The 23997-nt window shown below is 38.2% G+C and overlaps 1 protein-coding gene across 1 annotated transcript in view; it reads left to right on the top strand.

Annotated features, from left to right (window-relative positions):
* Positions 1–23997, top strand: part of DNAH12 (dynein axonemal heavy chain 12) — a 233005-nt gene that overhangs the window by 164010 nt on the left and 44998 nt on the right. Inside the window, exons 56-59 of the mRNA XM_025885603.2 lie at positions 9750–9964; positions 11182–11374; positions 12949–13141; positions 15563–15735. Coding sequence (XP_025741388.2) covers positions 9750–9964; positions 11182–11374; positions 12949–13141; positions 15563–15735 — 774 coding nt within the window. The remainder of the gene's footprint in view (positions 1–9749; positions 9965–11181; positions 11375–12948; positions 13142–15562; positions 15736–23997) is intronic.

The following is a 23997-nucleotide window of genomic DNA, read 5'->3' as shown; positions in this document are numbered from 1 at the left end:
TTATCTGTTAGAGTGATTAAATATAAGGATTTTTTTTACCTTCATTTTTCCCCTGTTTTTGGGCCTCTTCATTTCTTTGTGTTTCTTTTTTAAATTTTTTATTGTTATGTTAATCACCATACATTACATCATTAGTTTTGGATGTAGTGTTCCATGATTCATTGTTTGCGCATAACACCCAGTGCTCCATGCAGAATGTGCCCTCTTTAATACCCATCACCAGGCTAACCCATCCCCCCAACCCCTCCCCTCTAGAACCCTCAGTTTGTTTTTCAGAGTCCATCATCTCTCATGGTTGGTCTCCCCCTCCGATTTCCCCCCATTCATTCTTCCCCTCCTGCCATCTTCTTCTTTTTTTTTTCTTAACATATATTGCATTATTTGTTTCAGAAGTACAGATTTGTGATTCAACAGTCTTGCACAATTCACAGCACTCGCCATAGCACATAATCTCCCCAATGTCTATCACCCAGCCACCCCATCCCTCCCACCCCCCACCACTGCAGCAACTCTCAGTTTGTTTCCTGAGACTAAGAATTCCTCATATCAGTGAGGTCATATGATACATGTCTTTCTCTGATTGACTTATTTCACTCAGCATAACACCCTCCAGTTCCATCCACGTCATTGCAAATGGCAAGATCTCATTCCTTTTGATGGCTGCATAATATTCCATTGTGTATATATACCACATCTTCTTTATCCATTCATCTGTCGATGGACATCTTGGCTCTTTCCACAGTTTGACTGTTGTGGACATTGCCGCTATAAACATTGGGGTGCACGTACCCCTTCGGATCCCTACATTTGTATCTTTGGGGTAAATACCCAGTAGTGCAATTGCTGGGTCGTAGGGTAGCTCTACTTTCAACTTTTGAGGAACCTCCATACTGTTTTCCAGAGTGGTTGCACCAACTTGCATTCCCACCAACAGTGTAGGAGGGTTCCCCTTTCTCCGAATCCCCGCCAACATCTGTCATTTCCTGACTGTTAATTTTAGCCATTCTGACGGGTGTGAGGTGGTATCTCATTGAGGTTTTGATTTGGATTTCCCTGATGCCGAGCGATGTTGAGCACTTTTTCATGTGTCTGTTGGCCATTTGGATGTCTTCTTTGGAAAAATGTCTGTTCATGTCTTCTGCCCATTTCTTGATTGGATTATTTGTTCTTTGGGTGTTGAGTTTGATAAGTTCTTTATAGATTTTGGATGCTAGACTTTTATCTGGTATGTCATTTGCAAATATTTTCTCCCATTCTGTCGGTTGTCTTTGGTTTTGTGGACTGTTTCTTTTTCTGTGCAAAAGCTTTTTATCTTGATGAAGTCCCAATAGTTCATTTTTGCCCTTGCTTCCCTTGCCTTTGGCAATGTTTCTAGGAAGAAGTTGCTGCGGCTGAGGTCGAAGAGGTTGCTGCCTGTGTTCTCCTTTAGGATTTGGATGGACTCCTGTCTCGCGTTTAGGTCTTTCAACCATTTGGAGTCTATTTTTGTGTGTGGTGTAAGGAAATGGTCCAGTTTCATTCTTCTGCATGTGGCTGTCCAATTTTCCCAACACCATTTGTTGAAGAGACTGTCTTTTTTCCATTGGACATTCTTTCCTGCTTTGTCAAAGATAAGTTGACCATAGAGTTGGGGGTCCATTTCTGGGCTCTCGATTCTGTTCCATTGATCTATGTGTCTGTTTTTGTGCCAGTACCATACTGTCTTGATGATGACAGCTTTGTAATAGAGCTGGAAGTCCGGAATCGTGATGCCGCCAGCTTTGCTTTTCTTTTTCAACATTCCTCTGGCTATTCGGGGTCTCTTCTGGTTCCATACAAATTTTAGGATTATTTGTTCCATTTCTTTGAAAAAAGTGGATGGTATTTTGATGGGGATTGCATTGAATGTGTAGATTGCTCTAGGTAGCATTGATATCTTCACAATGTTTGTTCTTCCAATCCATGAGCATGGAACGTTTTTCCATTTCTTTGTGTCTTCCTCAATTTTTTCCATGAGTATTTTATAGTTTTCTGAGTACAGATCCTTTGCCTCTTTGGTTAGATTTATTCTTAGGTATATTATGGTGTTGGGTGCAATTGTAAATGGGATCGACTCCTTAATTTGTCTCTCTTCTGTCTTGTTGTTGGTGTATAGGAATGCCACTGATTTCTGTGCATTGATTTTATATCCTGCCACTTTACTGAGTTCCTGTATGAGTTCTAGCAGTTTTGGGGTGGAGTCTTTTGGGTTTTCCACGTAAAGTATCATATCATCTACAAACAGTGAGAGTTTGACTTCCTCTTTGCCAATTTGGATGCCTTTGATTTCTTTTTGTTGTCTGATTGCTGTGGCTAGGACTTTTAATACTATGTTGAATAGCAGTGGTGAGAGTGGACATCGCTGCCGCATTCCTGACCTTAGGGGAAAAGCTCTCAGCCTTTCCCCATTGAGAATGATATTCGCTGTAGGTTTTTCATAGATGGCCTTTATGATATTGAGGTTTGTACCCTGTATCCCTATACTCTGAAGAGTTTTGATCAAGAAAGGATGCTGTACTTTGTCAAATGCTTTTCCTGCATCTATTGAGAGGATTATATGATTCTTGTTCTTTCTTTTGTTAATGTATTGTATCACGTTGAATGATTTGTGGATGTTGAACCAAGTTTGCAGCCCAGGGATAAATCCCACTTGGTCATGGTGAATAATCCTTTTAATGTACTGTTGGATCCTATTGGCTAGTATTTTGGTGAGAATTTTTGCATCCATGTTCATCAAGGATATTGGTCTGTAATTCTCCCTTTTGATGGGGTCTTTGTCTGGTTTAGGGATCAAGGGAATGGTGGCCTCATAAAATGAGTTTGGAAGTTTTCCTTCCATTTCTATTTTTTGGAACAGTTTCAGGAGAATAGGTGTTAATTCTTCTTTAAATGTCTGATAGAATTCCCCTGGGAAGCCATCTGGCCCTGGGCTTTTGTTTCTTGGGAGATTTTTGATGACTGCTTCAATTTCCTTAGTGGTTATAGGTCTGTTCAGGTTTTCTATTTCTTCCTGGTTCAATTTTGGTAGTTGATACATCTCTAGGAATGCATCCATTTCTTCCAGGTTATCTAATTTGCTGGCATAGAGTTGCTCATAATATGTTCTTAGAATTGTTTGTATGTCTTTGGTGTTGGTTGTGATCTCTCCTCTTTCATTCATGATTTTGTTGATTTGGGTCATTTCTCTTTTCTTTTTGATAAGTCTGGCCAGGGGTTTATCAATCTTGTTAATTCTTTCAAAGAACCAGCTCCTAGTTTCGTTGATCTGTTCTACAGTTCTTTTGGTTTCTAGTTCGTTGATTTCTGCTCTGATCTTTATTATTTCTCTTCTCCTGCTGGGTTTAGGCTTTATTTGCTGTTTTTTCTCTAGCTACTTTAGGTGTAGGGTTAGGTTGTGAGAACTTTCTTATTTCTTGAGAAAGGCTTGTATTGGTATATACTTTCCTCTTAGGACTGCCTTTCCTGTATCCCAAAGATTTTGAACTGTTGTGTTTTCATTTTCATTGGTTTCGATGAATTTTTTAAATTCTTCTTTAATTTCCTGGTTGACCCATTCATTCTTTAGTAGGATGCTCTTTAGCCTCCATGTATTTGAGTTCTTTCTGACTTTCCTCTGTGATTGAGTTCTAGTTTCAAAGCACTGTGGTCTGAAAATATTCAGGGAATAATCCCAGTCTTTTGGTACCGGTTGAGACCTGATTTCTGACCTAGAATGTGATCAATTCTGGAGAATGTTCCATGGGCACTAGAGAAGAATGTGTATTCCGTTGCTTTGGGATGGAATGTTCTGAATATGTCTGGGAAGTCCATTTGGTCCAGTGTGTCATTTAAAGTCTTTATTTCCTTGTTGATCTTTTGCTTAGATGATCTGTCCATTTCAGTCAGGGAGGTGTTAAAGTCCCCCAGTATTATTGTATTGTTGTCAATGTGTTTCTTTGCTTTTGTTATTAATTGCCTTACATAACTGGCTGCTCCCATGTTAGGGGCATAGATATTTACAATTGTTAGATCTTCTTGTTGGATAGACCCTTTAAGTAGGATATAGTGTCCTTCTTCATCTCTCATTACAGTCTTTGTTTTAAAATCTAGTTTGTCTGATATAAGGATTGCCACCCCAGCTTTCTTTTGGTGTCCATTAGCATGGTAAATGGTTTTCCACCCCCTCGCTTTCAATGTGGGGGTGTCTTTGGATCTAAAATGAGTCTCTTGCAGACAGCATATGGATGGGTCTTGTTTTTTAATCCAATCTGATAGCCTGTGTCTTTTGATTGGGGCATTTAGCCCATTTACATGCAGGGTAACTATTGAAAGGTATGAATTTAGTGCCATTGTATTGCCTGTAAGGTGACTGTTACTGTATGTTGTCTGTGTTCCTTTCTGATCTTTGCTGCTTTTAGGCTCTCTCTTTGGTCTTCCCCTGGAGGAAGATTGCTTTAGTTTTGTGCTCCATGTTAGATTGTTTTGGGGGCAGAGTGGGAGTTCTCTGTGATTTTGATTCTTGCTCAGTCTTAGTAAAGTGCTGTTTATGTGGGCCTCTGGGAACAGGACTTTTTCACTTTTCTGTCCCTCCTTCCTATGACAGCTAAATTCTGCCTTCTACCTGTGGTTGATCTTGAACAGGAGTTTCTTACTCCTCTCCTAGAGTAGGAGATTTCTACTAGGTAAATGTTGGTAAAGGTATGATGTTCTGAGCCAAAGACATTTTCTGGCTCCCACCCAACTATGCGCAGGGGTTGAGTTTTTCATTTCTCCTGCCCGAGCTGCAATGTGTGCTTTTTCCTTACCTTTCCCAGGATTCCTAGTAGTATTACTGGCCCAATACATGTTTTCCAGCTTGGAGCTTCCTGGCTCACATAGTGTAAACTTGTACCCTAAACCTGCATGAAATATAAATCTCTGGCTACAGATTCTCAGGGCACTTTTTCCCAGCTGGAGGAAAAACAGGAATAAAAACACTTCCTTCCTATCTCCTTATGCACTGAGTTGGATTTTTTTCTATCTATGATTTCACTAAGACTTTTGTGGGTGTAAGCTTAATACAAGGGTCTCAGTTCCAGCTTCCTGCCACATATGGACTCAAGGAGCCCCTAGGTTATCAGAACTGACCGTCTCCCCAGGGCTAGCTGTCATTTCTGCTCCCATACTTACAGTTCTGGAATTCAGTTTTGCCTGTGTTTCTGGAGTCTGTATTTTTCTATACATATATTTTATGTACTTATGTATTATGTATGTATGTCACCTATGTATTCAAAAAAATGTCATATTTTATCTATCTGTACTAGGTGGCAGGAAGATTTTTTGGTTATTTAGCCAATCATGCTGCTAGAACTGTAGTGTATAATTAATCCTTATTGTGCTTGTTCATGATTTCTGGAGGTTTGTTTGTTTATAATATTGTACAGTGGTCAAAGCAGGGCAGACTCTAGCGTCAGGATATATGAATTCAAATTTTCCCCTATCACTTTCTGTCTTGAGATTTGGGTAACTTACTTGACCTCTCAATGCCTCGGGTGCCTCACCTGTAAATGGGGATGATAACAACTCCTACCTCATAGAAATGTTATGAGAAAGTGCCTAGTACACAATAAGTACTCAATAAATGTTAGTTTTTAAAAATAATTATCATCTTCAAATTACTCATTTTACTGTGTATATCTCAAAATCTGACTTTGCTTACTTTTTAACCACAATGAAAATACATTGCTGCTTTATTAACACATCATTCTGGCTACTTAACAGCAAAATTTTCTCCAAAATTACTTCCTCTGTCAGAAGCGTAGATGGATAATGCTTTTTAATTCAGACTGCCCATGGATCTCAAATATAGGCTGGCATTACTGTCATACCTACAGTAAGATGTGCTTGAAATACAGATGCTATGGCAGGGCCTCATCTCTCTGGATGCAACTCAATTTTCCATTTATATATTTAATCCTCACATAAGAGTGTATTAAGTAGGAATTAGATATCTTTTAGAATAAACAACAATCCCTAAACATTGTATTATCAAGAACATTAATTTATGCATTACTAAGAACATTGATTAGCATTAAATGTTAATTTACAAAAATTGCTACTTTTGCAAGGGAATCAACAATACTATAATTTTCCAATAACAAGGATATATAAGGATGAAACCAGTTCTTTTAAACAAGGCCATGAAAAGTACTAAAAGCATCTAGTCCAGTCAATTTTTAAGCAGTTGTATGCAAAATAACTTTCTCATTTCCAGAACACTTTCCCACTGTTTGCTATGACAGCAAAAGCAAATTTCAACTAGTATCTGGACTTTTTTGTATTTTTAAATAGTATTTCAGCACAATTTGAGCTGGGAAGGAAAACAACCAGTCAGCTACTAATTGGGTTGTTTTTTCTTTATTTTTTTTCTTTTCCAAATTTTTATTTAAATTCCAGTTAACATACAGTGTAATATTAGTTTCAGCTGTAGAATTTAGTGATTCTTCACTTCCATATATCACCCAGTGCTCATCACAACAAGTGCATTCCTTAATCTTCATCACCTATTTAACCCGTCCCCCCACCGGCCCCCTCCTCAGTAACCCTCTGTTTGTTCTCTATAGTTAACAATCTGTTTCCTGGTTTCCCTCTCCCCCCAACCCATGTTCATCTACTTTGTTTCTTAAACTCCGCATATGATCAAAATCATACGGTATTTGTCTTTCTCTGACTAACTTATCTCCCTTAGCATAATACTCTCCAGCACCATCCATGTCATTGCAAATGGCAAGATTTCATTCTTTTTTATGGCTGAGTAATATTCCATTGTATATAAATACTACATCTTCTTTATCCATTCATTAGATGATGGACATTTGGGCTCTTTCCATAATTTGGCTATTGTTGATAATGCTGCTGTAAACATCAGGATGCATGTGTCCCTTTGAATCCGTATTTGTGTATCCTTTGGGTAAATACCTAGTAGTGAAATTGCTGGAATATAAGGTAGTTCTATTTTTAACTTTTTGGGGAACCTCCATATTGTTTTCCACAATGGATGCACAAGTCGGCATTCCCACCAACAGTTAAGAGGGTTCCCCTTTCTCCACATCCTCGCCGACAACTCTTACTTCCTGTGTTGTTAATTTTAGCCATTTCGACTGGTGTGAGGTGGTATCTTATCATCGTTTTGATTTGTATCTCCCTGATGGTGAGTGATGTTGATCATCTTTTCCAAAGACATACATGTCTTTGGAAAAATGTCTAATTATGTCGTCTACCCATTTTTAAACCGGATTGTTTTTTGGGCATTGAGTTTTATAAATTATTTATATATTTTGGATACTAGCCCTTTATCCAGTCTGTCATTTGCAAATATCTTCTCCCATTCTAAAGGTTTCCTTTTAGTTTTTTAGTTTTGTTGATTGTTTCCTTCGCTGTACAGAAGCTTTTTATCTTGATGAAGTCCCAATAGTTTATTTTTGCTTTTGTTTCCCTTGCCTCAGGAGACCTATCTAGTAAGAAGTTGTGACAGCCAATGTCAAAGAGGTTACTGCCTGTATTCTCCTCTGAGATTTTGATGGTTTTCTGTCTCATGTTTACTTTCCTCCATTTTGAATTTATTTTTGTGTATGATGTAAGAAAGTGGTCGTCCAACTTTATTCTTTTGCATGTTGCTGTCCAGTTTTCCCAACACCATTTGTTGAAGAGACTATCTTTTTTCCATTCTTTCCTGCTTTGTCAAAGATTAGTTGACTATATAGCTGTGGATTCATTTGTGGTTTTCTATTTTGTTCCATTGATCTATGTGTTTGTTTTTGTGCCAGTGCTATACTGTCCTCATCACTACAGCTATAATATAACTCGAAGTCCAGAACTGTGATGCCTCCAGCTTTGCTTTTCTTTTTTAAGATTGCTTTGGCTATTTGGGGTCTTTTGTGGTTTCATACAAGTTTTAGGATTGTTTGTTTTGGCTCTGTGAAAAATGCTGATTGTTTTGTCTTTGGAAAGGAAAGAAAAATTATTAAAAAGCATTATCTGATAGTAATTGATTAAAGAGTTGTGTGTGTGTGTGTGTGTGTGTGTGTGTGTGTGTGTGTGTGTTTGTAGGCAAAGGAAAAGGGGATTTATCCCTAGAAGTTGAAACAGAAAGACAATGTCTGAGAAAGCCAAAGCAACTTGGGACAAAACTCCCCTTTCTGTACTAACATTTTTTAAAGATGATTTAATGCACTGTACTGAATATAAAAAAAACCTAGGACAGTCAGTATCCTCACTGAGGAAGAGAAAAACATGTCCTATTTTAGATACCTTAAACCATGAATTATTTGTTCTTGAACACAAAGCTTTTACCATAATTACATAGAAAAATTTATTAAATAGATCTCAAATATGTTCCAGACAAAATTTGGAAATTCGTTTATGGTTCTACTCAAAACTGAGGAAGTCCATTATAGGCTAGTGGATCTCTTACTTTATTTTTTTTAATTTTATTTTATTATGTTATGTTAGTCCCCATACATCATTAGTTTTTGATGTGGTGATCCATGATTCATTGTTTTCATATAACACCCAGTGCCCCATGTATTACATGGCCTCCTTAATACCCATCACCGGGCTAACCCATCCCCCCACCCCCCTCCCCTCTAAAACCCTCAGTTTGTTTCCTGGAGTCCATAGTCTCTCATGGTTCGTCCCTCCCTCCGATTTCCACCCCCCTTCATTTTTCCCTTCCTTCCCCTAATGTCCTCCATGCTGTTCCTTATGTTCCACAGATAAGTGAAACCATATGATAATTGACTTTCTCTGCTTGACTTATTTCCCTTAGCATAATCTCCTCCAGTACCATCCATGTTGATGCAAAAGTTGGGTATTCATGCTTTCTGATGGCTGAGTTAGTATTCCATTGTATATATGGACCACATCTTCTTTATCCATTCATCTGTTGAAGGGCATCTCGGCTCTCTCCACAGTTTGGCTATTGCGGACATTGCTGCTATGAACATTGGGGTGCATATGGCCCTTGTTTTCACTACATCTGTGTCTTTGGGATAAATTGCTGGGTCATAGGGTAGCTCTATTTTTAATTTTTTGAGGCACCTCCACACTGTTTTCCAAAGTGGCTGTACCAACTTGCATTCCTACCAACAGTGGAAGAGGGTTCCCGTTTCTCCACAACCTCTCCAACATTTGTTGGATCTCTTACTTTAAATTTTTATTTATAAATAGGTTTATTTTTGTATTATGTTAATAGGTGTTATTTATTAAAATTACCATGAAGACCGTGCATTATACTGGAAAGAGCACAGCTTACAGGTTCACAAGATTCTACTTCTGACATGGAACTAGATTTGGAACCTTGGACAAAGTACTCCCTGAGACTGAATTTCCTCATTTCACAAATAAATGACAGGGGCGCCTGGGTGGCTCAGTCAGTTAAACGTGTGCCTTCAGCTCAGGTATGATCCCAGGGTCCTGGGATCGTGCCCCGCATCGGGCTCCCTGCTCAGCGGGAGCCTGCTGCTCCCCCTGCTTATACTCTCTCTCTCTCTGTCAAATAAATAAATAAAATCTTAAAAATAAATAAGTAAATGACAATAAAACTCCTTTTTACTTTTCTCTCAAAGGACTCTTGTAAAGATTAATCCTGAAAATGTATGTGAAAAACTTTGCATTTGTACAGATTGATGGTGATGTTTGTTATTTAAATTACATAATTTTAAAGAAATCAGCATCTATGTATTCCCCTTAGAATATCTCTTATTATATTCTAGGCCTTTAATGATTGACCCACAGGGTCAAGCCAATAAGTGGATCAAAAACTCTGAAAGAGAAAATCAGCTTAGTGTTATTAAGCTATCAGATTCAGACTATATGAGAACATTGGAAAACTGTATTCAGTTCGGAACTCCACTTCTATTAGAAAACGTTGGTGAAGAACTGGACCCATCTTTGGAGCCTTTACTACTTAGACAAACTTTTAAGCAAGGTACAAGTTAATTAATATTAGTTGATAGCACTGAAAGATGGTTCAGTGGTCTTTGAGGCAAGAAAGCCACTACATAAATTTAAGTATAATGTTAATAACTCAGAACTTCTGTGTCATTGTTATGTGTGAAAGGAAATTTGCAACAAGTATCAGGAATGAATATTGGTCAGATAATCTAAAATAAATATCTTGCCCTCTGTTCATTATGTTAACCACTGTTACTAAACTGTTATTCAGTAGAGAACATAAAGAAGTTAAGCCTGAAATCCCTTTGTCTTGTGACCACAGAGCTCACAAAGTCCATTATTATGAAGTTAATGTGGGCTAGAGTTGACTTTAGGTAAACATTGCCCACCTTAAATCTTTCTGCTTATAAAAATTTTTATCTCTGCCAAACTCTAGTACTTTTTTTTTTCTTTGCTTGGCTTTTAGTTTTTATTTAAATCCTAGTTAACATATAATGTAATATTGGGTTCAGGAGTAGAACCCAGTGACTCATCACTTACATATAACCCCCAGTGCTCATTACAACAAGTGCCCTCCTTAATACCCATCAACCACTTAGCCCATCCCTGGCCCACCTTCCCTCCAGCAACCCTCAGTTTGTACTCTATAATTAAGAGTCTCTTATGGTTTGCCTCCCTCTCTTTTTCTCCCCTTTCCCCTATGTTCATCTGTTTTGTTTCTTAAATTCTACATATGAGTGAAAACATATGGTTTTTGTCTTTCTCTGACTGACTTATTTTGCTTAGCATAATACACTCTAGCTCCATCCACATCATTGCAAATGGTAAGATTTCATTCTTTTTGAGGGTTCAGTAGTATTCCATTGTGTATATATATACCACAACTTCTTTATCCATTCATCAGTTGATGGACATTTGGGTTCTTTCCATAATAAACTCTAGTACTTTTAAGAGCTTCAGTCATATACAAATAATCTTGAAATCATGACTGAAAATTGATAGAGGAGGTAAGATCAAAAGGAATCTTAATTTAGAAGGCTCCATGACAACCAGAGAAAATGTCTTATGCCACCCCAGAATGAATGAGTCCTGCTGTATAATTGTTTACTTGCCCCTATGACTTTGTCACATCTCTATTCTATTTTAAATTACTTTAGGACCCTTTACTTTGTAACCTAGGAACAACCTTAACAGAGGTAGGGGCTATACAGCTTTGGCTTACTTATCATGCATTTGTTTTCTGAAATATAGGTGGCATTGATTGCATCAGACTTGGTGAGGTCATTATTGAGTATTCCTTTGATTTCAAGTTTTATATCACCACAAAACTGAGAAATCCACACTATATGCCAGAACTGGCTACAAAGGTGTCTTTACTCAATTTCATGATAACTCCAGAAGGTCTTGAAGATCAGTTACTAGGTATTGTTGTTGCAAAGGAGAGGTATGTATTTTCTTATATGCTTCCAGATGGTCTAGAGGGGAAAATTTGTAGGTCATTAATACTTTTGTTATGTGATTATTTCAAAACCTTGTCAAATTTTACATTTTGTTATTATAAATTAAGTATATAATCCTTTAAAATAAACTTGGGGTGACTGGGTGGCTCAGTTTATTAAGCATCCAACTCTTGATTTTGGCTCAGGTCATGATCTCAGGGTCATGAGATCAAGCCCCGCTTCAGACTCCGTGCTGAGTGTGGAGTCTGCTTAAGATTCTCTCTCTCCCTTTCCCTCTGCCCCTCCCCTCTACTCACATGCACACTCTCTCTCGATCTTAAAAAAAAAAAAAAAAGTAAAATTGCCATTCTATAGCAAGTAAGTTGTAAGTCAACCATGCTATACTGGGCTCTTAGCATGAGAAGTAGGATTCGGGTGGCATACCATGACTTCTGACTTGTATCTGATTGTTTGAGCCAAAAAAGTTCACCTGGAAGAATATATGCTGTGGACAAAATCAGAAATATGTTCAAAGATTTAAATGTATTATGTCACTGAAATAATGAAATATTTGAATAATATAGTGAAACAATGAAATAAGAATGAGTGATGAAATACTTAGATGAGAATGAAAAAGCAGGATACAAAACTATACACGGAATGGGTAATATTTTGTAAAAAAAAGAATAGTTAATGTATGAATGGATATATATATATTTATTATATTAATATATATATATATTAAAAAGTTTGGGAGGGAATATGCCAGAATGTTAACAGTGATCATCTCTGAGGGTGATAAGATCATGGGTAATTTTTATTATTTTTTCATTCTTTCCATTACTAGCATGTGTTATTTTTTTAAAAGGGAAAAGATATTAAGATACCTGATAGGGTTACTAGTAAAGAATTACTACCTGAAGGAAATCTTGATTCCACTGGGAGCTTCACGTAACATTAAGCAGTCTATTACATGAAATCAAATTATAAGTGAAATTATGTAATCATGAGGTACTTTTGTTACTTCCAGCCTATGAATCCTACTTGCATAGTATCCAAGACAGAACCATGTCCTAACATATTCTATAACATGATGAATTATGTTATTTTAAAGTTTTATACTATCTTTGTGAAGATGTTAAGTGCCAGTTTTATCTTTTACTTGAAAAGGCAATTGTATGACAAGTCATCTTTTCTGCTCTTATGGAAATGAAAATAACAGAGTATGACAAAGCCAAGGAGTAGATAAGAAGTTGACTATTGTGTTTCTTCTCCAGTTCCTATTCTCATATAACAATCTCAGCCATAAACTTAACACATTCTTAGACTTACTGTGGCATATGTTATTGCCACATTTTATATATATAAAATTAGTGATCATTTTTTTGCTCAGATTTCTCAAATTATCATTTGTATGGAAATAACTTTTTTCCTTAGGATAAAGTTTGTGTTACGTACCTTAGTTTGTGTTACATATTACAAAGTTATTTAAATGTCTACAAAATTGTGATATCTAATATCTAGATATGAATTTAGATAAAGTACTACAAATTTAGACTAAATGTTTCTATCTTTTTAGACCTGAATTAGAAGAGGAACGAAATGCCCTTATTCTTCAGTCTGCAGCTAATAAGAAACAGCTAAAAGATATAGAGAAAAAAATTTTAGAAACACTATCATCTTCAGAAGGGAACATTTTAGAAGATGAAAGTGCAATTAAAGTCTTAGACTCCGCTAAAATGATGTCCAATGAGATAACAAAGAAACAGCAGGTGAAAAAAGAATCCTAACAAACTTTTTTTAAAAAATGTTTTTGTTTCTTTAAATTCAATTAGCCAAGGTATAGTGCATCATTGGTTTTTGATATAATGTTCAATAGGAACTCATCAATTCAGTATAATACCCAATGCTCATCATATCACGTGCTCTCCTTAATGCCCATCACCCAGTTACCCCATCCCCCACCCACCTCCCTTTCTGCAACCCTCAGTTTGTTTCCCAGAGTTGAGAGTCTCATATGATTTGTCTCCCTCTCTGATTTCTTCCCATTTGGTTTCCTACCCCCACCCCTATTGTCCTCTGCTCTATTCCTTATGTTCCACATATGAGTGAAATTGTGTTTCTCTGATTAACTTATTTCACTTAGCATAATACCCTCCAATTCCATCCACGTTGGTGTAAATGATAGATTTTCATCCTTTCTGATGGCTGAATAATAAATATTCCATTATATATATGAGCACATCTTCTTTATACATTCATCTGTTGAAGGACATCTCGGCTCCTTCCACAGCTTGGCTATTGTGGACATTGCTGCTATGAACATTGGGGTGCATGTGCTCCTTCTTTTCATTACATCTGTATCTTTGGGGTAAATACCCAGTAGTGCAATTGCTGGGTTGTAGGGTAGCTCTATTTTTAACTTTTTGAGGAGCCTCCACACTGTTTCCCAAAGTGGCTGTGCCAACTTGCATTCCCACCAACAATGTAAAAGTGTTCCCCTTTCTCCATATCCTCACCAACATCTGTCATTTCCTGACTTGTTAACTGTCAACCTTTTGATTCTTTTTCAATTTGCTTCCAGTATAATTTTGGGGAAAGTTTGTTTGCAAGGAACAAAAGCCTATTCAAATTAGCTCAAATAAGAAAGATACAAGGGCAGCATGAGGAATATAGCCAATGATATTATAATAGTGTCCTATACTGACAGATGGTAGCTACACTTGTGGTGAACATGGCATAATGTATAAACTTGTCCAATCACTATGCTCTACACCTGAAACTAATGTAACATTGTGTGTCAACTATACTCAAATTAAAAAAAGACATAGGGGGCATTTTATTTTCCCAATTATGGAAATATATACAGGCCTCAAGAATAAATAGAAAGTTTCTATGCTCTTTGTCTGTCCCTCTCTAAGATTGGGTAGTCCTCATCTGTGCCTCTCTGCTCCATAAGATCAGTTTCTCCTGTAAAACTATTGTATCTGTTCCTTCATACATTTGTCTTGCATGTAGAAACCAAATTTGGTTCCATTATCTTTTTTTTTTTAATGGTTGGTATTTTCTTTTTTTCTTTTTTTAAGATTTTATTTATTTATTTGACAGAGAGAGAGACAGTGCGACAGGGAACACAAGCAGGGGGGAGTGGGAGAGGGAGAAGCAGGTTCCCCGCTGAGCAGGGGGCCTGATGCGGGCCTCGATCCCAGGACCCTAGGATCATGACCTGAGCCGAAGGCAGACACTTAACGACTGAGCCACCCAGGCGCCCCTGTTCCATTATCTTTTATTAGCAGTAGTGCCCAGTACCACTTGACTTCAGTTTCTGAGGTCTTAAAGTTCTAGTTCCCTAGGAGAAAAATTGGTTTAGCTTATCTTGGGTCCAGTTCTGTCTCTACCTCCTGATTGAATCAGCCACAACCAGGATCATTCAGTATAAACATGATAGACAGGCACACTCATTCAGCAGTCTGTGCCTAGTGTGTCCAAAGAAAGAGAAGTGGTGGATAAATGCTCTACCCGTTTTTCCTATAGAATAACTATCTATCAGATTGAGTTGTCAGTTGAAGAGCTGCTATCTTGGAGAATTTTTTCTTTTGGGGTCGAATATTAACTAACACCCATATTATATCCAGAAAAGTTAAACATATGAGAAGCTAGTTGAAAAAGGTACTCTTAATGTATAACCCATCAGCTAAGAGCTATTTCTGAATATCTACTTTCCCAGACTTTGGGCTGGTTTTCACATGCACACATTCTCTCTCTCTTTCTCCCTCTCTCTGACCATTTAAAATAAAAGAAAATGAGTGACGTTAGTAGACACATGTCAGATTCAGGCAAAGAATAAGCAAAGATTGACAGCTCTGGTATTCCCCAAACAAGAAATGCAACTTTAAACTATTTTTCATGCTTTGTTCTCCTCCCTCTCTTCTTCTTCCTTCCCTCCCTAGTTCTTTCCTCCCTTTCCTTTCCTTTTCCTTTTTCTTTTTCTCATTCTTTTTTTCTTTCTTTTTTTCAGTCTTTCTTTCTTTCTAGCTTTTATCATAATAAAGCCTTTTCTTATAAACTATGCCTCTATAATTTTGTCATTGAGTTGGGAGCTCTTTTTTTAAATATAAACTTTATTATATGAAAAATACATAATTAAAAAACACATTTCCTACTCCTTAATCCTGATTTTTCTTTTCTCCTAGATTGCAGAAAAAACGGAACTCAAAATAGCAGAGTCTCGAGAAGGCTACAGAGCCATTGCTAAACATTCATCAGTATTGTTCTTCAGCATTGCAGACCTGGCTAACATTGATCCCATGTACCAGTACTCTCTCACCTGGTTTGTCAACCTTTATATCAACTCTATTCATGACAGGTAAACATTCTCTAGCTTCATTCATCCTCTCTAGGTTGGATTTTCACCATCCTTTCCCAAAAAATACATAACTTTTTTCTTACTTTGTAATACATATTCATTATAGAACATTTAAAAACATGGAAAAGTTGAAGGGCGCCTGGGTGGTGCAGTCAGTTAGGCATCTGACTCTTAGTTTTGGCTCAGGTTGTGATCTAAAGGTGGTGAGATGTTGGGCTCTGCACTAAGCACAGAATCTGCTTGAGATTCTTTCTCTCCCTCTCCCTCTGCCTCTCCTTCTTGTGCCATCTCTTTCTCTAAACTAAATAAATAAATCTTTTTAAAAAATATGGGAAAGTTGAAAGAAAGGGGGAGAGAAAGCCCCCTTTTTGTTCTAAGTTTTGTTTCACCCCTAGAAGGATTAGCTTTAGTCCTTCCTGCCTCTTTTAAGTATTTTAATATGGCACTTGACTTATTTTTTGCTGGCAACTCCAATACCTTTCTCCACCCTTGAGATCTCTAAAAAGCTTCAGTCCCAGGGTGCCTCACTGGCTCAGTCAGTACAGCATGCAACTCTTGATCTCAGGGTTGTGAGTTTGAGCCCCACATTGGGTGTAGAGATTACTTAAAAATAAAATCTTAAGGGGTGCCTGGGTGGCTCAGTCAGTTAAACATCTGCCTTCAGCTCAGGTCATGATTGCAGGGTCTTGGGATTGAGCCCTGCGTTGGGCTCCCTGCTCAGTGAGGAGCCTGCTTCTCCCTCTCCCTCTGCCGCTCCCCCTGCTTGAGTTCTCTCTTGTACATCTCTCTCAAATAAATAAATAAAATCTTTTAAAAATAAATAAATAAAATCTTAAAAATAAATAAATAATATTTTTAATTTATTTTTATTTTATTTATTTATTTTTAAAGATTTTATTTATTTATTCATGAGAGACAGAGGGGGGGAGAGAGAGAGAGAGAGAAGCAGAGGGAGAAGCAGGCTCCCAAGGAGCAGGGAGCCCAATGCGGGACTCGATCCCAGGACCCTGGGATCATGACCTGAGCTGAAGGCAGACACTTAACGACTGAGCCACCCAGGCACCCTAAATTATATTTTTTAAAAAAGCTTCAGTCCCACATTTCTAATTGTTTGCTAGATATTTTCACTTTAATTAGTTAATGAATATACACAGATTTTGAAGTCAGACTGGAGTAAGGGGTTAGTCTCAGTTCACCACATACTAGCTACGTTGATACAGGCGTTCTGTAATTGCCTCAATTTTCCTTATCTATAAAATAGAGATAATAATAGTACCCTACCTTTTAGAACTGTTATGAGAATTTAATATCTGTGAAGTGTTTATCACAATGTCTGGTATTTAGTACCTGCTGTATTTGTTAAGTAGAATAAAAGTTTGATTTGAGCCTACCGTGTACAGTCTTCAGGGGCTCTTGGTAGGCCAGTCTCTCCTGAGTGATTGATATCCCTAAGCTTTCCCAGTTGGGACTTGGAATTTGAATTTACACAGTCCACACGATGGTGGAGATCCAAGCCACGGAATTGACATAAATGTCACTAACAGGTGTCAGCAAGGATGTAGAGTCCTCAGAACCCTCATACAGGATTGCCACTTTGGAAGTATTTTGGAAGTTCCTGAAAATATTAAACCTAGATTTGCTGTATGATGTAGTGATCGGCAAATTCAGTGATTCTTGAGTATATTGAAGAGAATTAAATGCATATGTACACACAGAAAATTACAGTCTTTTTGTTTTGTGACATAAAAAATTTATATTCAAAAGTTACTTGATTAATCTTTCTCCCTTCAGTATAGTGATATTATTCATGTGCAGTACAGTTAGCTTCATTTGTTGTTGGTTCGGGGGTTCTTTTGTATTTCATTTTAGAATTTTCCCTTCATCCTTGTTGATTGTAATTTTATTATATTTTGAGCACATAAACTATTAATATGAATCCAGAAGTAAATCCTGTACAAAAGGTCTGCTCAGAGAAGTGTCAGCATCTGCTGTTCTTCATCCCCTTTCCATGGGCCAAAAGATTGCTTTTTAAAAATGAAACTAAATTTTAAAATTAAACTAATTTTGAGATAAATGTAGATTTACATGCAGTTATATTTTTAAAAAGATTTTATTTATTTGAGAGAGAGCACAAGGGAGGGGGGAGGGTTGAGAGAGAAGCAGACTTCCCTCTGAGCAGGGAGCCCAATGTGGGATTCCATCCCAGGAATCTGGGATCACGACCTGAGCTGAAGACAGACGGGTAACCGACTGAGCCACCCAGGCACCCTTCACATGCAGTTATAAGAAATGATACAGTGGGGCGCCTGGCTGGCTCAGTAGGTGGAGCGTGCAACTCTTAATTTGGGGTTGTGGGTTTGAGCCCCATGTTGGATGTAGAGATTACTTAAAATAAAAATCTTAATAAAAAAAAGAAAAATAATACAGTGATCCTGTGTACTCTTTTTTTAATTTAATTTTATTAGGTTATGTCACCATATGGTACATCATTAGTTTTTGATGTAGTGTTCCATGATTCATTGTTTGTGCCTAACACCCAGTGCTCCACGCAGAATGTGCCCTCTTTAATACCCATCACCAGGCTAACCCATCCCCCCACCCCCCTCCCCTCTAAAACCCTCAGTTTGTTTCCTGGAGTCCATAGTCTCTCATGGTTCGTCCCTCCCTCTGATTCCCCCCTTTCATTTTTCCCTTCCTTCTCCTAATGTCCTCCCTGCTATTCCTTATGTTCCACAGATAAGTGAAACCATATGATAATTGACTTTCCCTGCTTGACTTATTTCACTTAGCATAATCTCCTCCAGTCCCATCCATGTTGATGTAAAAGTTGGGTATTCATCCTTTCTGGTGGCTGAGTAATATTCCATTGTATATATGGACCACATCTTCTTTATCCATTCATCTGTTGAAGGGCATCTTGGCTCTTTCCACAGTTTGGCTATCGCGGACATTGCTGCTATGAACATTGGGGTGCATATGGCCCTTGTTTTCACTACATCTGTGTCTTTGGGGTAAATACCCAGGAGTGCAATTGCTGGGTCATAGGGTAGCTCTATTTTTAATTTTTTGAGGAAACTCCACACTGTTTTCCAAAGTGGCTGTACCAACTTGCATTCCCACCAACAGTGTAAGAGGGTTCCCCTTCCTCCACAAACTCTCCAACATTCGTTGTTTCTTGCCTTGTCAATTTTTGCCATTCTAACTGGTGTGAGGTGGTATCTCAGTGTGGTTCTGATTTGAATTTCCCTGATGGCTAATGATGATGAACATTTTTTCATGTGTGTGTTAGCCATTTGTATGTATTCTTTTGAGAAGTGTCCGTTCATGTCTTCTGCCCATTTTTTGACTTGATTATTTGTTTTTTGGGTGTTGAGTTTGAGAAGTTCTTTATAGATCTTGGAAATCAGCCCTTTGTCTGTAGTGTCATTTGCAAATATCTTCTCCCATTCTGTGGGTTGCCTCTTAGTTTTGTTGACTGTTTCCTTTGCTGTGCAGAAGCTTTTTATCTTGATGAAGTCCCAAAAGTTCATTTTTGCTTTTGTTTTGAAGCAAAAATGAACTTTTGGGACTTCATTTTGTTTTTTGTTTCACTTCCCCTTCGAAATGTATCTTGAAAGAAGTTGCTGTGGCCAATGTCAAAGAGGCCTATGTTCTCCTCTAGGATTTTGATGGCTTCCTGTCTCACATTAAGGTCTTTCATCCACTTTGAGTTTATCTTTGTGTATGGTGTTAGAGAATGATCGAGTTTCATTCTTCTGTATATAGCTGTCCAATTTTCCCAGCACCATTTATTGAAGAGACTGTCTTTTTTCCATTGCATATTTTTTCCTGCTTTGTCAAAGATTATTTGACCATAGAGTTGAGGGTCCATATCTGGGCATTCTGTTCTGTTCCATTGGTCTATATGTCTGTTTTTGTGCCAGTACCATGCTGTCTTGGTGATCATTGCTTTGTAATATAGCTTGAAATCGGGCAGCGTAATGCCCCCAGCTTTCTTTTTCTTTTTCAACATTTCCTTGGCAATTTAGGGTCTTTTCTGATTCCATACAAATTTTAGGATTGTTTGTTCCCGCACTTTGAATAATGTCATTGGAATTTTGATTGGGATGGCACTAATAGTATAGATTGCTCTGGGCAGCATAAACATTTTAACGATGTTTGTTCTTCCAATCCATGAGCATGGAATGTTTCTCCATCTTTTTGCATCTCCTTCAATTCCTTTCATGAGTGTTCTGTAGTTCCTAGAGTATAGATCCTTTACCTCTTTGGTTAGGTTTATTATTATACCTTTGGTTAGGTATATTTTATCTTTTGGTTTTTGGTGCTATTATAGATAGAATTGATTCTCTAATTTCTCTTTCTACAGTTGCATTGTTAGTGTATAAGAAAGCAACTGATTTCTGTGCGTTGAAATTTTATCCTGCTACATTACTGAATTGCTGTATGAGTTCTAGTAATTTGGGGGTGGAATCTTTTGGATTTTCCACATAAAGTGTCATGTCATCTGTGAAAAGAAGGGAGTTTGACTTCTTCTTTGCCAATTTGAATACCTTTTATTTATTTTTGTTGTCTGATTGCTGTTGCTAGGACTTCTTGTACTATGTTGAACAATAGTGGTGAGAGTGGGCATCCTTGACGTGTTCCTGATCTTAAGGGAAAGGCTCTCAGCTTTTCCCCATTGAGGATGATATTTGCTATGGGTGTTTCACAGATGGATTTTATGAAATTGAGGAATGTTCCCTCTATCCCTATACTCTGAAGAGTTTTAATCAGGAAAGGATGCTGTATTTTGTCACATGCTTTTTCTGCATCAATTGAGAGGACCATATGGTTCTTCTCTCTCCTCTTATTAATGTGTTCCATCTCGTTGATTGATTTGCGAATGTTGAACCACCCTTGCATCCCGGAGATAAATCCCACTTGGTTGTGGTGGATGATCCTTTTAATGTATTGTTGGATCCTATTAGCTAGGATTTTGTTGAGAATTTTGGAATCCATAGTCATCAGGGATATCGGTCTGACATTCTCCTTTTTGATGGGGTCTTTGCCTGGTTTGGGGATTAAGGTAATGCTGGCCTCATAGAATGAGTCTGGAAGCTTTCCTTCTGTTTCTATTTTTTGAAACAGCTTCAGGAGAATAGGTATTATTTCTTCTTTGAATGTTTGGTAGAATTCCCCAGGGAATCCATCAGGCCCTGGGCTCTTTTTTTTTTTGGGAAGTTTTTGATCACTGGTTCAATCTCGTTACTGGTTATTAGCCTATTTAGGTTGTCAATTTCTTCCTGTTTCAGTCTGGGTAGTTTATAGGTTTCCAGGAAGGCATCCATTTCTTCCATGTTGCTTAATTTATTGGCATATAGTTGTTGATAATAATTTCTAATAATTATTTCTATTTCCTTGGTTTTAGTCATGATCTCTCCCTTTTCATTCATAATTTTATTAATTTGGGTCCTTTCTCTTTTCTTTTGGATAAGTCTGGCCAGTAGTTTATCAATCTTATTAATTCTTTCACAGAACAAACTTCTAGTTTCGTTGATCTGATTCACTGTGTTTCTGGTTTCTAATTCATTGATCTCTGCTCTAATCTTAATTATTTCTCTTCTAATGCATGGCTTAGGCATCATTTGTTGCTTTTTCTCCAGTTATTTAAGGTGTAAAGTTAGTTGGTGTATTTGGGATTTTTTTATTTTTTTGAGTGAGGCTTGGGTGGCTATGTATTTCCCCCTTAAGACCGCCTTTGCAGTATCCCATAGGTTTTGGACTGATGTGTTTTCATTCTCATTGGTTTCCATGAATTGTTTAAATTCTTCTTTGATTTCCTGGTTGACCCAAACATTCTTGAGCAGAGTGGTCTTTAGCTTCCAAGTGTTTGAACTTCTTCCAAATTTTTTCTTGTGATTGAGTTCCAGTTTTAAAGCATTATGGTCTGAGAATATGCAGGGAATAATCTCAATCTTTTGGTATCATTTGAGACCTGATTTGTGACCCAGTATGTGGTCACATACATACACATTCTGGAGAAAGTTCCATGTGTGCTTGAGAAGAATGAATATTCTCTTGTTTTAGAGTGGAATGTTCTGTATATATCTATGAGGTCTATCTGGTCCAGTGTGTCATTCAAAGCTCTTGTTTCTTTGTTGATTTTCTGCTTAGATGATCTGTCTATTGCTGAGAGTGGAGTATTGAGGTCTCCTACAATTAACGTATTTTTATCAATATGACTCTTTATTTTGGTTAACAGTTGGCTTATGTAGTTGGCTGCTCCCATGTTGGGAGTGTAGATATTTACAGTTGTTAGATCTTCTTGTTGGATAGACCCTTTAAGAATGATATAGTGTCCTTCTGTGTCTCTAACTAGTCTTTAGCTTAAAATCTAATTTGTCTGATATAAGAATTGCTACCCCAGCTTTCTTTTGAGGTCCGTTGGCATGGAAGATGGATCTCCATCCCTTCACTTTCAGTCTGGATGTATCTTTAGATTCAAAATGAGTCTCTTGTAGGCAGCATATGGATGGGTCCTGTCTTTTTATCCAGTCTGCAACCCTATGCCGTTTTATGGGAGCATTTAGGCTGTTCACATTGAGAGTGATTATTGAAAGATATGAATTTATTGTCATTATGTTGCCTGTGAAGTCCTTGTTTCTATAGATTGTCTCTGTAAATTTCTGTTCTATATCACTCTTAGGGTCTTTCTCCTTTTATAGAACCTTAATATTTCTTGCAGGGCCGGCTTAGTGGTCATATATTCTTTTAGTTTCTGCCAGTCAAGCTCTGCATCTCTCCATCTATTCTAAATGACAGCCTTGCCAGATGAAGTATTCTTGGCTGCATGTTCTTCTTGTTTAGTACCCTGAATATGTCTTGTCAGGCCTTTCTGGCTTGCCAGGTCTCTGTGGATAGGTCTGACGTTATTCTGATGTTCCCCCCTCTGTACATAAGGAATCTCTTCCCCCTAACTGCCCTTAAGATAGTTTCCTTGGTTCTAAGATTTGCGAGTTTTAATATTACATGCCAGGGCATTGGCCTGTTTTCCTTGATCTCGGGAGGGGTCCTCTCTGCCTCTAGGACGCGAATGTTTGTTTCGTTCCCCAGATTAGGGAAGTTCTCAGCTACGATTTGCTCAAATATATCTTCTAGTCCTTTCTCTCTCTCCACTCCCTCAGGGATTCCAATAATTCTGACATTGGAACGTTTCATATTGTCACTTATTTATCTAATTCTGTTTTCATGGATTTTGAGTAGTTTGTCCCTGGCCTCCTCTTTTTCCTTCTTTTCTATCAATTGGTCTTCTAGATCACTAATTCGTTCTCCTGCCTTGTTTACCCTAGCTGTTAGAGTATCTAAATTAGATTGGATCTCATGATAGCATTTTTAAGTTCTGCCAGTTCAGCTTTCATTTCTGCCCTTAGAGACTCTATGTTGCCATTAATCAATTTCTCCATTCTAGCTATTGTCTTCATAACTGTTACCCTGAAGTCCATTTCCGAAATCTTGGTTATATTTGTATCCATTTGTAAATCTGTGGCAGAAGTCACAGTCTCTGAGTCTTTCCTATTTTGGGGGTTTCTCCTCCTAGTCATTCTGTTGAGGGGTGGTTGAGGGAATGTACAAAGTCCAGATTACTGACCACAACCCAAGCAAGTTGCACCTGTTTTATAGGGAACCTTGGGGTTGTCGGCCTCTTGTTCTCCCAGTCTGTCTTCTGGGGGAGGGGCCTGCTGTGCTGTTACTCAGGCAACCCTCTTTGGGCAGAGTTGCCCTGCCCCCTGTGGGGGGATGGGCTCAGTGAAAACCGGTTTTTTGGGGCTTTTGTTTTCTGGTGGCTTTCCCTGAGGGCTTTCCGTGTCTCTTCCAAGAGTCAGAGCAGAAGAGGTCGTTTCCAACCCTCTGCCTCAGAGCAGAGAGATTGCCATTTGTTCTTCAGTGAGCTCTCCAGGCCACACTATCTCCATTTCTGTCTGTGCTGCTATAAACTGCAGCATCCTCGGTTGTGCACCCCTCAGCAGCGCTCCCAGTCCTTGCCTCCATGTCGGGGCACATTTCTGCCCTTTGTGCTTCTAAAACCGCCAGCCACCCCCAGTTCTCACGTGTGGCCCCACTGCTCTGGGTTTCAGTTGGGGGGCTGCCCTAAAGTCCTTTCCTGTCACTGCCAGTCTGCAAGTCTGTGCCCTGTCCCCAGGGTGGGAGGCTTTCACAAACTGGCAGTGCAGGATCCCGAAGGCTCCCTCCCCCTTCCATTTATCTTCTGATATCTGCCCGCGG

This window comes from Callorhinus ursinus, unplaced genomic scaffold (genome assembly GCF_003265705.2).
Source record: "Callorhinus ursinus isolate GAN/ISIS: 27379988/994484 unplaced genomic scaffold, GSC_fseal_2.0 scaffold15, whole genome shotgun sequence".
Taxonomy (NCBI): domain Eukaryota; kingdom Metazoa; phylum Chordata; class Mammalia; order Carnivora; family Otariidae; genus Callorhinus; species Callorhinus ursinus.
This window is presented reverse-complemented; position numbering and strand designations above follow the sequence as displayed.